The sequence below is a fragment of the Episyrphus balteatus genome, chromosome 1, assembly GCF_945859705.1.
Source record: "Episyrphus balteatus chromosome 1, idEpiBalt1.1, whole genome shotgun sequence".
Lineage (NCBI taxonomy): Eukaryota > Metazoa > Arthropoda > Insecta > Diptera > Syrphidae > Episyrphus > Episyrphus balteatus.
In genome coordinates, this window is record NC_079134.1 from 15,773,879 (window position 1) to 15,790,986 (window position 17,108).

General features: G+C 29.9%; 1 protein-coding gene across 1 annotated transcript; it reads right to left on the minus strand.

Annotated features, from left to right (window-relative positions):
- Positions 1-3,748: 3,748 nt before the first annotated feature.
- LOC129907279 (sodium-dependent proline transporter-like) lies at positions 3,749-9,988 on the minus strand. Its single transcript, XM_055983395.1, has 10 exons — positions 9,823-9,988; positions 6,284-6,415; positions 6,063-6,226; positions 5,925-5,992; positions 5,731-5,857; positions 5,336-5,666; positions 4,669-4,823; positions 4,479-4,607; positions 4,197-4,403; positions 3,749-4,130 (listed from the first exon to the last, which is right to left on the minus strand). The coding sequence occupies exons 1-10, from the start codon at positions 9,986-9,988 to the stop codon at positions 3,846-3,848; spliced, it is 1,764 nt and encodes a 587-aa protein (XP_055839370.1). The 3' UTR covers positions 3,749-3,845.
- Between the last annotated feature and the right edge of the window lie 7,120 nt (positions 9,989-17,108).

A 17,108-nucleotide genomic window follows, 5' to 3' on the forward strand; every position in this document is an offset into this window, starting at 1 on the left:
GGTTGTGGGTCCATCTGTACAAATTTCCACTGATTTTCTTCAAATTTGGTACAGCTGATTTTTATGAAATTCTAAAAGTTGTTTTTTTTTTTATACCTCGCTTAGAAGGTGTACCTTCCATACAATTTTTTCAATTTAAACCAAATATCTCGAAAACGGCTCTAACCATTTTGATTAAACTTTGCAGTAATATTCAAACCAATTGCATTAAAACTGCATTTCTATTTTTTCCAAAAAAATCAAATAAAACACATTTTTATTTTTCATTTAACAAAATTTTGCTTTAAATGTCAGCTCTTCCCAAATATAAATTTAAATCTTAAATCTACAAGTAATCCAACATAAAAGTGCTTTGAACTGCAAGAGCAAGTACGTGCGACCCCAGTCGTGCATTTTATTTTCATTTGCAATAAAATGTTTTTTTAATGCAAAATATTTCTAGTAAATATTGTTTTTTTCAATGCTAATATTTTTCAGTTGCAAAAATTTTTTTTTAATGCAAATATTTTAAAGCAATAAATACTTTTTTACTTGCGATATAGGTACTATATATACGGTGACCATCCGTCCCGGTTTACCCGGGACTGTCCCGTATTTCTACAGCTTGTCCCGGGTTTTTATTTAAGAAACCCGGGACGTATAAGTGTCCCGTATTTTGTAATTTGTCCCGTGATAGTCCCGTATTTGCACATTCTCTGATTTTTGAATTCAATATTTTAAATACTTTGTACGGAAAACAAGAAAACAGTGGTTGGAAATTAAAATTTTTCTAGTACGCTGCTGAAGCAAAACGAAAAATTTTCTAAGTCTCCAAAGTAAAAAAAAACGATTAAACTCTCCATAAATTCTAGCACAGGTAAGAATTTTGTTGCCTAAACTGCGTACTGTGCAACGAAAAGCAAAATTTTCGTTGTGCTGCTTTTGTATGAAAATTTTCGTTTTGCCTCTAGACTAGGCTTTAGTTTTTTTTAAATGTTCCTCAATTATTTAGTTCCAGCTTCTGTTTGTCAGGTTGGTACACCAGAAAAAATGTTTTCGAATAAAGAACAACATATGGAAGAGTAAAGAACCCAGATAAGTTTCAAAACTTTTATGGACATGTTGTGTTAAAGTTCATACAACTTCAAAACCATTTAAATAAAAATGTTAAAAAACAGCTCTCCCGATTTTGATTAAAAAAATTTTTTTTAGAAGTTATTAACAGACATTATTAAAAAACCATTTTCTTGATTTCTGATTTCGTAAACGACTTAAACGATTTCAACAAAAACGCTCCCTTAGGAAATCTTGATATCAAAAAAAGGAAAAATTATGAAAACTCATTTAAAAAAAATTTAAATTTTTTTTGAAAAATCAATATTTTCAAAGCGATCCAACGAATTTTTTATCCGTCCCGGGTTTGGCTTCCAGAAATATGGTCACCGTAACTATATATCTAGTTATGCATTCGTACAAAAAAAAAAGTTGAGATAACATTTTTCCATGACATTACGATGGTAGACAATGCCAAAAAAGTGGGTCTCGGAAGTCCGTCTGTCTGTCTGTCTGTCTGTCTGTCTGTCTGTCTGTCTGTCTGTCTGTCTGTCTGTCTGTCTGTCTGTCTGTCTGTCTGTCTGTCTGTCTGTCTGTCTGTCTGTCTGTCTGTCTGTCTGTCTGTCTGTCTGTCTGTCTGTCTGTCTGTCTGTCTGTCTGTCAGTCTGTCAGTCAGTCAGTCTGTCTGTCTGTCTGTCTGTCTGTATAAGGAGCTACAGCCTAAACGGATGGACTGATTAATGTCAAACCTTGTATGTAGCATTATTTGGCGACTCTCCAGAGGAGTTTTTGGAATTAATTTTTTTGGACCAAAAATAACGGTACTTGTCATATACCGATTTCAGTAAAATTGAAATATCTCGAAAATGTCTCTAACGATTTTGTTTAAAAAATTCAAAAGTTAGTTTTACGTTAAGGTCTATCTTTAAATGAAAAAAAATTTTTTTGAAAATCATTATTAACGGTACCTGCCATAGAACCGTTTTTTTTTAATCAAATTATCTCCGATTTCAACGAAACTTTTTGTGAAGAAACATTTATATAATTTAAATACAAGCCAAAAACAAAATTTTGCAAAAAATAATTTTTGGATTTTTAAAAAAATTTTGAAATTTTTTTTTTGAAAAATCAAATTTTCGAAAAAGGGACATTGAATTATTTTGAAATTTTGTTATTAGATGTTGATTAGTAGTTTCTACAAAATGGCATACCAATTTTATTTTAAAACTTTTTTTCCAAAAAATTATTTATAAAATATTAGTTTTTTAAAAAACGGCTCTAACGATTTTGAAAATTTTTTTTCTAAAAATGGATGTTAATATATCAATCAAACTGCATACTTGTTTTGGAGGGCTATTTAATTACAGATTTTATTTTATTTTTTTTTTTTTAAACGAATTTTATTTTTTTTCCAAATTTCTATATAAAAAGTCTTAAAAATATAAGCAACATTAACTCTAAGAGCAAGTACGTGCGACTCCAGTCGTGCAATTTATTTTCAATGCAATTAGTTTATTAGCAAAAAATGTTTAATATTCTTTTTGTTAATTTGTAATGAAAAGCAATTGCATTGAATATAAAATAAGTTTTTACAACCCTAATTTATCATGATGTGACATTTTTTTTTAAATCAGCTGCAAGTGTTAAACCTGATTGCGTTTATTTTTTTTTTTAAAGAAAACAATTTTTCAAACCACTTTTTTAAAGTAGGTAATTTGCATTTTCCGGCATGGAATTTCATAAATACAATAATGCAACACATACGCCACAGTGTACTTACTTTAACATACATAACATAAATGCTGATTGGTTCCAAATCAGGAAAAAAAATGCCCTAATTTTTTCAAATTTTTATTCCTGTAACATACGAAAAAGAGTAAAATAAGGACCACCCTAATACATATTAGGGTGCTTCTTATATGGTAGAAAAAAATTTTTTTTCGATTTTTTAATGGGACACCCCTGCATTATGTTCTACCATATAAGCATAGTATATGGTATTTTTTTCCGATTTTAATATTAAAATTTAGGGGTCGCTTTCATTAACTAAAGATTTAAGTAAAAAAAAAAAAAGATCAATTTCAACAAAAACTTTTTTGTTACAATACAAAGTATCTACGCTTAAGACCCGATTTTTCAATCTTTTAATAAACAGTCAGTTAACTGTCTGACGAATAAAGATATTAGGCTCATAAACAATCAGATAAAAACATTGAATTTTTCAATTAAGAAGATCACTTAGTTAGCTATTCTACAGAATAACACAAAAAAAAATGTCGAATTCAAAAATATTCAAAAATTTTTATTCCGCTGTATTTTTTATCAAAATTTCTTTCAAAACAGCTAAAGATTTAATATAAAGTACTTAATTCTGGTAAAAAATTTTAAAATTTTGGGAAAAAAAAAACAAAATTTGGTGTATTTTTCAAAACTTTGAATTGTGGTAGCTACCCCTAGAACGTGTGTAAACTGGCCCAAATTTTACCCAATTTATATTTAAGGCAGGAAGAACAAAATTAAAGGGTGTCCCATTTAAATTTCGAAAATTGATTTTTAAGAAGCACCCTAATACATAATGTATATAATATAAAAAGCAGATGCTATAAAAATTATATCCAAAAAGAAGTACTGATTGATGCTATATGACGCATTTAGAATAATTTATAGAACACAAAATATAAAAAATTAAAGAAAATAACACTCACAAATTAGAAAATAAAATGGATATTTACAAAATTTAATTTTTAATTATTGTCTTAGCTGTATTTTTAAAATTTAATAACATATTTTTTTTTAAACATATTTCTTAAAACTCATTCCATAGTTTCTGTTGTTAACTGATGTGAAATATCTGTACTATTGAAATTCTCTTCGTATCTTTGCTTATAAACTGGATCAGCAGGATACCAATCAGTTGGTCGAATACATCTTCTCAATCGCATTCCAATTATTCCAGTTGTTTGTTTTATTTTAAAAATACAATAACCCGGAATAAGACACCATGAAAACAGGAAAATCAGAGTTCCCAATGCAAACAAAGCCATTCCATATGATGTTGGAGAATGATCGAATTCCAAAGTCAATATCAATGCAATGAACTATAAAAATTAAAATATTTTTCATAATTTTATTGTTAATTTAAAAAGGAAAACATTTATTTTTACCAATCCACTAAGAAGAAACAAAGGTGCAACAAATCGAACAATATTCACCATCCATGTTGAATAAACTCGTGAAGTCATAAAATTCAAATCACGTTGGAAACGCTCTCGTCCATAAATCCACAAAACAACCAATAATAGAAGTAAATTTAAGACCGTTTGAGTTGCGAAGGCATATTTTGAAAGAAGACTGAAAAAGTACACTCCATGCTATTTATTTAAAAAAAAAAAAAGATTTTTAAAAAATTAGAATAAATTTTGAAAATTTTAAAATAGTTTACCAACATTTGAACAAAAAAGTATAGAAGTCAATGTTAGAATCCCAACAGCTCCAAAGATGATATTTCTCTTCATTTCTCTTAGTTCTTCAAATTCATCAAACACTGAAGTCAAAAGTGACAATAGTTGAATGATCTTGATTGGAAAATGGTTTAATTTTTTGTAAAATTTTATTCAAAAAACATGAAACACTTACTAGGATATTTAGTGAGCCTAAAATCCACATACTAAAGAACAGCAAAGACCAAAAATGTGGTAGCTCCATAAATGTCAAACCCGTTGGAATACTTAAGAATTCCAACCATTGAGAGTGATGGAATTGAAGATACATTCTGCTTTCTGGACGGATTGCTAAGTTATATAATAAATGTTATGAATCATGAATATTATCTATTCAACAAAAAAAAAAAAAGGTTTGCAATCGGTATGTATGTTTCCTCATAACTTCTAAACCACTTATTATAATTGTACAAAATAGATTTCGTTTAAAACGTCTTTTTTGTTTGCTGGTTATAAACAATAAAGCATTACTTGATGCAACTCCCTCAAGTGGCAAAATCATGAAATATCCAGGTCTTCAGTTTTGAACAATTTTTTTTTATTTTTAATTATTTTGGGGTTATTTGATAAATATTTGAAAAGTTGCTCTGTAATAATAACGAAACTTTTATCTAATGAATTTTTATGAAGGAACAAACAAACAAAAATTTTAAACACAGAATATTCTTTTTTTCTTAGCTGTAGTCAAGTAAAACACTACCATAATATACTTAATAGTATTCATAATTCATAAATAAATAATCCCTATAACCATTATGATGCTAAACAGAGTTCAAAAGACTGAAGCCACACTATATACTCACATTCCATAAAACACTTGATAAAAATTGACAAAAACGCTATTCCCGCCATAAGTCCAAGTTGAGCCAGACACAGCACCCAACTGTATGTGAAAATATTTGTTTTAAAATTATTAAAACTTGCCATGGTTAGAATTGAACCCCAACCAGGACCTAAAGTAGCCAAGGCCATGCTTGGAAGAAATATCCAAGTATCCCAGTAGATACGATATGCTTCTGGAAACACAAATTGCCATATTCCCTCAATTGCTCCCGGAAGAAATGCAAATCGAATTAAGCAAATGCTCATAATACCCACAACAACCAAGAATGAATATCTTATAAGTCGTCCTATCTAGTGACAAAATTCATTAAAAAAATTTCAAAATTAAAAATAGTAGGTACTACAAATTTCTTACGACTTCTGTAGAATTTAAAATAACACAAGTTACGGCTCCCCAAATAATGCAAGTACAGACCATCAATTCCAGTGAAAACGAATTATCGTTAACTTCTCTGCCAAAGCTTGGGATGTCCAAATGGTTTCTGAGGAATAAATTTATAGATTTTTCAAATTTTTTTAAACTTCACAATTAATTAAAAAAAAACATACCTAAAAAAATCCACAGAAGGAATTGTAATTAAGAGAGTTGAGTTGTTATCAGCTTCATGATTGCAAATCTAAAAAAAAAAAATTATATAAATTCTACATTATTATACAATAGTTTCCAATTGTTATGTCTTTACTTACCGATATTCTATGTGTAGAATTTTCAGCCCATCCTGCAGATGCCTCACAGCTCCAAGGTATTGTTGGCCTCAAGGAATGAAAAAAATAAAATAGCGGTATTGCACTGAAAATGCTGTAGTACGTTAAAGTTAAAAAGTTTACTAAAAGCGAAACATATCCAATGCCTGTAAAAAAAATGTTTTTGTAAATATTCATTTTTTTCAAACTAAGAGAGATTTTACCTTTGAATAATGGAGATATCCGAAAAACTGATATAAAACCAGTACTAGAAAATTGACCCAAAAATGATTGCAAAAACACAATTGGCACCACACAGACTGCCAAAGTCACAAAGTACGGTATCAACGCAAAGACTGAAAAAAGAATTAAATGGTCATTGACTCGAAACAAAAAAAAATATAGCAAAGGGGTCTATTTTCGCCCATTTGAATGAAGGTAAAAATTTCATTATCATATCAACAATACTAGTAAGTATAAAGAAAAATACTCAAGTAAAAACTCGCTGTTTTTGAATCAAAAAACAAGATGTATGTAATTCAAACCAATTGAAACCATAAAAACCAAGGAAGATGGGCCAGATGAAGTCTCAACTTCTTACTAAAACAATTTAATAAACTCAACAAAATCCGAATAGGAGGACCAAGCAGTCGTTCGGCAGCAAACTGTATAAGCATCACACTAAAATTGCCAGATGGAACTTAATTGGCAGCCAAACACACGGGAATACAATTTAACTAATTCCTGAGGTTCAATCTACACTCTCGAACGAGTCTCAAAAAAGCCAACCTTCGTAATATGCATCGTTTAGGCCCCCTGATGAAGAAAAGAAACGGATTAACCCAACGGATTAACGAAACCGCTGATCTATAAACAACTTCTTCGAACTGTTATCATCACCTTCAGCTTTTAGGTATGGTAAAGCATTTCAAGGCAGTCATGAAGGAACTTTAAGTTTTTTGAGGAAACTCTCGCCATCTTCACTGATAACTCGAAAATGAATAGTGGGGTTCGTGCAGGTTTCTACTCAGAAAACTTGCCAGTTCTTTCATGCTCCCCGATTATAGCAGTGTCTTCCAAGCCAAGATCTTGACAGTTAAAAATGCTGCTAAACAAATATCCATGATGGCGATATCAACTGCTGACATCACATTTTTCATTGTTAGCCAAGTGGCAATAACAGCGATCTCAGCCATCTTAATCAAGTCAATGCTTGTTTCTTTGGTTTCTAAGAGCATAGAGTTCTTGGTATGCAGAATAATAATAAGACTCTGCTGGGTTCCCGGCCACAGTGATGTGTTCGGCAACGAAAAAGCGGATGAACTTCCAAAAGGGGGTACTGTTATTGATCCCTCTCTCATAAACCATAACATCAGAATCCCAAAATATTTTTCAAAAAACCACTGAGAAATGGAACCTCCTAGAAACCTGTGGTAACACCAAGAAACTATGGCCGAATTTCGACAAGAAAAGACCCAGTTAGATCTTACTTCTTACCTTATAGGCGTCTTAATGGGACATAACCTACTTGGCTACCACAAAAAGAAGTGGATCGGGTCAAAATTCTGGCTTCAAAATTCTGCTTTTTTATGAAAATTCTGTCTTTCAAAATTCTGCTTTTTTTTAACAAAAAAATTCTGCTAATTCTGTTTTTTTTTTTTTCCATAGCATATTTACTTGCATCTCATTAATCCATTATAATAATTCAACTTTACTACTTTCCTTATACTGTTTATTGTTTAACTGTCCCAAACATTTGTTATAATGCAAAGACTTTTTTTATAATTATTGACATCTATAAAAACTATGTATTAGAAACTAAAAAGAAAGAACATTCACTTTTATTTGATAAATAAGCAGCGAGGAGATAATTTTACCGAAATCTGGAAAAAATTAAAAAATGGTTTGGAAAATGTTTAAAACCGCGCGCGTTTAAACATTTTCCAAACCAATTTTTTTAATTTTTTGCAGAATTTTGTAAAACAGAATTATGAAAAGCCGAATTTTGAAAAGCAGAATTTTGAAAAACAGAATTTTGAATAGCAGAATTTTGACAACGGCAGAATTTTGACCCCAACCAAGATGGGGCTTAGTACCGATGATCTATATATAGATTGTAGAGGCTGCAGTAATAAAGACGAGCAGAAAAATACTGCTCACTTTGGCAAAGATAAGGCCAGTTAAAGGACAAGAAAGCAAAAATCATAAAAACCGTGGTAACTCGAAAACAGGACGAAAACGAGAAAATTACCTCTTAAGTTTTTCGACTTAAAATGCCCTCAGGAATCCATGGTTTTCATTTGGGGCGGTGACTGTGGGACACCCTGTATATGAATGATAAAGACTTATCTTTAAAAGACAAGCCGTCTACATTTTCTTTGACCTTTTCCATTAATAAATAAATGCCGAATCATACCTATGTAAATAGAGACAAGCGGTTTCTGGTGTGACTACAAAGTTAAAAATGCGTTAAAGTTGGAATACACGAATTTTAAAAGAGTGTTTGACAGTCAGATTTGAGAAGACTTGAAAATTGGCTTATAAAACCGTTTGCGAATTTCAAAGTAGGTATCTATCGATGCGAGCAGTTAGGATTGGGGACAAAATCCCGAAAACCGAAATCCCGAAAACCCAAAATCCCGAAAACCCCAAATCCCGAAAACCGAAAATCCCGAAAACCCAGAATCCCGGAAACCCAGAATCCCGAAAACCCAAAATCCCGAATGGGATCCCGAAAAATTAAAATTTTCGCAAATTTTTCATTTTATATAATTTTTCGGGATTTCGGTTTTGAAAACAATCCTAAGTGTGAAATTAAGGTGTTATTACGTAAAAAACAATATAAGTTTATGATTCCGTTAATGTCTCTTTTTTACATGATTTCAAGTTCTTATTGTGATTTCAGCAATTTTTTGTAATGATTGAGTTAAGTTGGAAAATCGTTGAAATAAAATCAAAAGAATTATAAGTTTTAATATTTAACTTATAATAATGGTATGTTTAAATTGTTTTTAATTGGTTTTAATTTTATGTTTCAGTTAAAATTTCAGTGAAACACAGTTTTGAAGAGTTTGTTTTATTTTTTCTGTTTTTTTTTTACGGATTTTGGCCTTTATGGATTTTGGGTTTTCGGGATTTTGGTTTTTCGGGATTCTGGGTTTTCGGGATTTTGGGTTTTCGGGATTTTGGGTTTTCGGGATTTTGGGTTTTCGGGATTTTGGGTTTTCGGGATTTTGGGTTTTCGGAATTTCGGTTTTCGGGATTTAGGGTTTTCTGGATTTTGGATTTCGGGATTCTGTCCGTCTCCCGAGCAGTTATTATCAGTCTTGATAAAATGGTAGTAGAGAAGAGAATTCAAGTATCAGGAAGAAAACATTGATGAATTTGACATGGTTGGTGTAGGCCTTATTAACCGACGACGACAGTCAGTACGTTATTCCTTACACATGAATACATTTTGGTTTGGACTTTGACACATTCTTTTAAGCAGCAAAATAGTTTCTTATGTCTTATCTCACAAAGAAAAAGGCTAAACTAACGACAGCGAATAAGCTATTGCGTAGTTATCAGATTGAGCAATCTTTTTCGAAAGTAGCTACATAGATCTTACAATTTCCGTAAAATAAGACCTATTAGCTGACGACGGGCCATATTATCCTATTCCACTTTAGTCTTCAACCGACATTGTTTCTTTATATAAAGAGCTGAATAATATGATGAGAAAACATTAATCCATTTTTGAAAAAAAAAAAAAAAAACTCACTTCCAACATCTTCGAAAACAATAATCGGCATTATCATAATAGCATCTGCCTTAAATGCATGTCCGGCGCATGCAAAAAAGAAATCCTTCGATGATGCCCATTTGCCTCGATTCTTATCATGATTGAAGGGCTTCAGGCCCGTATCATATGAAGTTTCATACTCCATACTAGGCTGTTTTAATTTTTTTGTAATTTGTTTTAATTTTTTTAGTTTAAGTTTTTTTTTGCGTTTTCAAATTAAAAATATAAACAAAAATGTATGCCAAATGGAAGAGACAGCCACACAAAACACAGCCGATACACGCTTGCAAAAAGTTCGCAATCAACTGAATGCTCGTAGAATTTAGATCATTTCGGACTATTCTATTAATAAATACAAACAAAACAAAAAAAAAAAAAACATTTCCGAAAAAAAAGACAAAATAAAAACAAATTAATAAGTGTGCATTAGATTATAATCTCTGTTCAAGTTGAGAAAATTATAAATTTTGAACGCTTTCCAGTAATATAGAACGACTAAATCATTTTGTTTTCAATGAAGTTTTCAATCTAATGTGGATCATTTGCTTGTAGACTAACCACTTGCAATTAATTTAAAAAAAAAAATTAAATTACAGTTTTGTTATGACACCAAGGATGGGATGAATAGTTTTGTAAGCCTACAAAACATATACAAAACATTTTGCCAAACACGTGTTGATTAACGCCGCAAAATAATGTGTGAGACAATACGACCTACGATGAGATAAATAGGAATGTAGATTTTTATGTTCCCATATTAATGTCAAGTTCATAGAAGCAAAGAGATAAGCAATTTAAATTAAAACAAAAAAAAAAACAAATAAATGTAAATTTAATCGATTAAGATAGAAAAACTGCAACTGTCACTATGTGTAAATGAATGGCTTTTGATAGGGGAGCAAAACTATTTATTAACTCTCGTCATCGCACACCTAATAGTAGTTTCACCGCAAATTTTGTAAGTATCTCATATTTCCTCATTGCTGGTGGATGAAAATATACTGCATATGAATTTTTTTAATTGTTATCGTAGACAATTTACAGATGTATACTCTAATAAGAACCTATGGAACCATAGGGCTGATAACTTTAACCATATTTGATTTGCAAGTTATAACAAATTAAATAGGTAATGCATTAAACTAGTTTACTCAAAAATACAAATTTTTTGGACACCAAGTGCCGTTATACTTTTTTATAGATTTGAGTCCAGGCAACTTGAAAATCTTATCTAAAAACAATGTTTATGGATAGGTTTTCGAGATATGATTTTTCAAAGTTTTTTGTCGTTGTTTTTCCCTGCATACTTAGTATTCGGGCTATATCTTGACTAATAAACCATCAATCAGAAGAACATGCACGTGAAAGCTGAATAAATAAGCAAGAAACACTGAGGTAACTTTTCTGGGTAACTCCAGATACCAATGTATCAAAGCATTTTTTTTAAAAAATCGATTTTTTATAGAATATTTTTTACAAACAACGTTTCTTACTGAAAGAAAAAATCTTTAAAATCATCATACTTTAAAATTTTCCATGTGTATTACACCTTTTGGCAAAGATAAAAAAATAAATTTCTTCAAAATTTATGGATAAGTAACAAAGATATGACCTTTTTATAACGATCAAAAGAAAGCCAAAGGAGATGGCACATTTTTGGGCCCAGTGTGTTCACTTACGAAATGGGTATCAAATGAAAGGTGACGGTAAGCACATTACGTGGGTAAAATATTTTCAAATTCGTAAGTGGGGTTTTGGAGATATTTGAGTTTGAAGTTTCGGATTTCAAAATCAAGATTTCAGCTATTTTTGCGATCAATTAATCGTAGAATGCGTAGAAAGGACTTTTTAGATTGGAAATTAGTTAATCTTTCTTTTTCTAGTACATCATTTTTCTCTAGGAGTTATACTTTCAGAGTAACAGAACCGCAAAGTATCTCATTCTCAGTAATTCCGCACTTAACTCTAAGGGTTGTTTAAAATATTTAAAATATCAAAAAACACACAATTTTCGGTAGTGTAACTCTGAAATTATAATTCCTAGAGAAAAATGATGTACTAGAAAAAGAAAGATTAACTAATTTCCAATCTAAAAAGTCCTCTCTAGTTTTCTGTCCGACCAGTCGTTCTCGAGATATTGAGACAAATGCGTTTTTCAAAATGGCGGTTGCCCCACAAGACCAAACAATACGCAATCTGAGATTTGTACTTGGGATAAACACCTCTTCAATATTGCATTCAAACTTAGCTCAAGTCATAGCTTTTTCCAGATTTTTTCCCCATTGACTGAACTATAGTTTCTATTCTTATTATTTAATAGGCATATTTCAGAATTAAAGGTAACACATTAAGCTATCGAAAAATTACAAAAAAAAAAGTGCATGTCACCACTGAATATTTTGATATTTCGATGTGCCAAATGCTTCGCTTAAAAAAATCACCTTTTGAGAAGTAAATACCTAATATGTATTATTTTTTTTTAACAAAGAAAAAAACTTTTGATACAGATTTATAGACAAGAGAAATACCTTTTATTTTATACCAATATTATTTCTGTACACCCATTATTACGCATTCTACGATTAATTGTTCGAAAAATTAGCTGAAATCTTGATTGTGAAATCCGAAACTTCAAACTCAAATATCTCCAAAACCCCACTAACGAATTTGAAAATATTTTACCCACGTAATGTGCTTACCGTCACCTTTCATTTGATACCAATTTCGTTAGTGAACACACTGGGCCCAAGCTCCATAGAAAAATGTGCCATCTCCTTTGAAAATTTCTATTAAGTAAATTTTGGTAGATAATTAAATTTTCTATCGATATGTATTCTTTTGAAAAATTTTAATATTAAAATATTGTGAGAAACTTAAGAAAAACTATTCAAAAATGAGAAAAAAACATGCCAAAATTTCATATACTTTACAATGGAAAGCTCCTTTAGTGTTTCTTGCTTATCTATTCACCTTCCAAGTTCTGTTCTTCTGTTCAAAGTGATGGGGTATTACTCAAGAAAAAGCCCAAATACTAAGTACGTTGAAAAAAAAAACGACAAAAAATTTTGAAAAAAAAAAATACATACATAGGTAGGTACCTATGTTTTTCGAAAACCTATCCATCGAAATTTTTTTTAAATTGGTATCCCAGTCCCTGAGCTCAAAGTAGGTACGTAAGAAAAAAAAAGTTGAATTGAGTGTCCATTTTGGCTGTAAACCAGTGTTATAGATAGTGATTTGAAGAACTTTGTTTAACAAAATAAGAATAGTATTTTTTTTTTTCAAATATTGACGAAATTTTACTATAAGTTAGTAAATTACATAGAGGAGATTCTATTGTCACGGCTGGGAAATTTTGCAATAAATATATTGTTTCCTTTTCAATACAAATTTACACCGAATATTATAATACCAACTTCAAAGTTAAACAACTTTGCAAATAAAAATATTAGACATCCATTTAATTTTTATTAAGACAAGATTTCATTAAATTTTTTGTCAATAAAACATAAAAAAACTAAAATTTAAACAAAATTTAATCAATTATTATTTATTTTAACATTTTTTTTTTATTTTTCCAAAATTGTTCAGTTTTTATGATTTGTTTGTTGTTTTTTTTTTTTACATAATTCTTCAAAAAAAAAACCTTAAAATTCAAAAAATATATTAGATTAGATCATACATTTGTTTTTTTTAAATAAATAAATATGTCTACATAAATAAACGAAAAAATAAACAAATAAATAAATAAAAAAAGAGGTTGTCTGTAAATCCGGTTTACGGACGATGATTTTACGTGATAACGTCGCACGGTTGTCCAAAATGACTTATCTCGTTGCAAAAATCATAACTTTTGAACGGATTGAGGTAGCGGTACAATTTTTTTTTTTACTTGAAGGACATTTCTAGGGCTGTTATACCAATGAATTTCAATAAAATTATTTCACAGGGTGTTTCGGAATCATCGGCCAAAAACAGATTTTCTTTAAAAAAAAAGTTTAAATTAAAATTGGTATGCCATTTTGTAGAAATCACTAATCCACATTTAAAAACAAAATTTCAAAAAAATACAATGTCCCGTTTTCGAAAATTTTATTTTTCAAAAAAAAATTTCAAAATTTTTTTAAAAATCCAAAATTAATTTTTTTTTTAATTTTATTTTTGGCTTATATTTGAGTTATATAAGTGCTTCTTCACAAAAAGTTTCGTTGAAATCGAATAAGCCGTATCGGAGAATATCGGATTTGAAAAAAAACGGTTTTATGGCAGGTACCGTAAAAAATCCATTCGGTTCCATGCATTAAGCCGAATAGGGTATGTGTACCAATCAATTGTTGATCCAAAATAAAAATATTTAGCTGCGCATGCTTGCGCACTGCCGAGATTTTGTACTTTGAAAAAAAATGAAGGCAGAAGGAACAGATTTTCTTTTAAAAAAATGTTTAAATTAAAATTGGTATGCCATTTTGTAGAAATCACTAATCCACATCTAAAAACAAAATTTCAAAAAAATACAATGTCCCGTTTTCGAAAATTTTATTTTTCAAAAAAAAATTTCAAAATTTTTTTAAAAATCCAAAAATTATTTTTTTTGAAATTTTATTTTTGGCCTATATTTGAGTTATATAAGTGCTTCTTCAAAAAAAGTTTCGTTGAAATGGAATAAGCCGTTTCGGAGAATATCGGATTTAAAAAAAACCGTTCTATGGCAGGTACCGTTAATAATGATTTTCCAAAAAAATTTTTTTCATTAGAAGATAGACCTTGTTTTCAAACTTACATTTGAATTTTTTAAACAAAATCGTTGGAGCCGTTTTTGAGCAATTACAGCTTTACTGAAATCGGTGTATGACAAGTACCGTTATTTTTGGCCCAAAAAAATTAATTCCAAAAACCCCTCTGGAAGGTCTCCAAAAAATGCTACATACCAAATTTGAAGTCAATCGGTTCATCCGTTTAGGCTGTAGATCCTTATACAGACAGACAGACACACGGACTTCCGGGACCAACTTTTTTGGCATTCTCTATAATCGTAATATCATGGAAAAGTGTAATCTGAACTTTTTTTAGATGTGAATTAGTGATTTCTACAAAATGGCATACCAATTTTAATTTAAATATTTTTTTTTTTAAGAAAATCGGTTTTCGGCCGATGATTCCTAAACACCCTGTAAAACAATTTTCTTGAAATTCATTGGTGTAACAGCCCTGGAAATTTCCTTCAAATTAAAAAAAAAACTGTACCGCTACCTCAATCCGTTCAAAAGTTATGATTTTTGCAACGAGATAAGTCATTTTGGACAACAGTGCGTCGTCAGAAAACAGGTTGTGTGGTTTTGTTTAAAATGAGTCAATTGAAGAGTTTACTTTACTAAAAAAAATACCTTTTTTATTTTCTCATTACATTACTTTTTTTATTTTAAAAGCCAAGTATTTCTTCTTTTATTTTTAAATTTTTATAATGCGCAAAGAGTATAGAAATAATTAATTGAAAGCAATCATTTTCATAAAAAAAAGCAAAGAAAACATGAATTTTTATCTTCTCACGTCATTAATTCCATTTTTTTCCCTAACAACCTATAAAAAATTTTATACCATCTGAAAGCTTATTGTCTTATATATATATATCAGGTCTATGAGACATCTACAAAAAGAGCTAGAATTTTTTTAACTCCATGTATTTTCATCAAAAAAAGCATAAAAAACATTTATTTTTATGTTCTCATGCTATAAAATCAATTTTTTTCAATGACAACCTACAAAAAATTTTATATCACGTGAAAGCTTATTGTTTCACCTTTCACATGACGGTTCAATCTCATTTCAAAGATGCCTACAAGAGAAGTTAGAATTTTTAAAGTCAACCATGTCGAATTTCCAGACTGAGATTGCGGTACTTCCCACACTGGTGACTGTTCATGGGGCAACAGATCTCCACTGGTGTTTTGAGTGTTTTCGCAAGTTTCTTGATTTAACATTGTGTAGCTTGTAGTTAGTCTACCGTTATGTGTGATATACCAAATGAAAGGTAATTGTATCAATAAAGTTTAATTAAATTAGTTTTTGCTCTAAATCAAAAGTTATAACCTGTTGAATTACAACATTTTATTTTACCGTTATCTCAAAATTGTGTTTTTTAAAACGCACATAGTCCTGGCTATATTCTATCAACCCTCCATATACTTTATTTCTCTATCTGTTTAAGAAAAAAAGATAAAAATCAAAAACGATGACAATCAGTTAAAAACGCTCAAAAAATCTGTTTTTTTAAACTTATTTTTCCTGTTATTCAGTCAAAAATAATTTTAGAACTCCAATTTTTTGCACATGTATGCGAATAGGCCTACATGTCCTATAAATTCGAGATTTTTTGAACACTCCAAAAAGAAAGCTAAAAATAAAAAACTACCCAAAAATACCCCTCAAAAATAGATGTTTTTCAAAAAATCATATTTCGAAATTCAGTATATTTAAAAAAAAATCCGTATTAGATGCATAATTTTTTTTCCCCCATCTTTCACCTGACATCTTTAGAATTGTCAAAAAATATTTCCCCTTCCCATAATCATCATTTTGTCATAGCCCTAACACGTGTGCAACGTTTAAACAAAATTCAAAATTTTTTAGAATTTTTTCTTAAATGCAGTTATTCTTAAATTAATCTCATCTATAGCAAAAAAATCAATTCTCTACGACTTCGCGTTTAGATTTTTGCTCATATTTCATGTTTTCGTTTTACCCCTGTTTACCCTATTAAATGACGGAATTTTTAAAAATCCTTCATTTGGATTAAGCATTAGGTTATTATCTTTTAAATAAGCTATAGAAGATTTTTATATCTCTAACAGTTTATTTTTAATTTTTAATTGAAATTTTTTGCCGCACTGCGAAAGTGCGAAAATGGCGTCACTTTTGTGTGGTGGCTGCCATGGTTCATGGATTTATAAGACGTTATCACGTCAAAAAAAAATTAATAAATAAATAGTAAAAGAAACAAAAAAAAGTAAGTAAATAATAAGATAAGGATATATTTATGGTTGCATTATTACATAAAGAATATAGTGGACAGAGGCTAATAAACATGTAACATGATAAAGTCTTATACGCAGATCGCGCTAAATTTAAGCTGTGAAAAATAAATAATGTTGAAACCAAAACATTTTTTTTTAGCTGGAGCCGCGCAACTTGGTTGAAAGTAGGTGTATTGGAGCTATTATAAGCGCAATGTTTACTAACGAGACTATTCTCAGTAAAACTACTCGGTT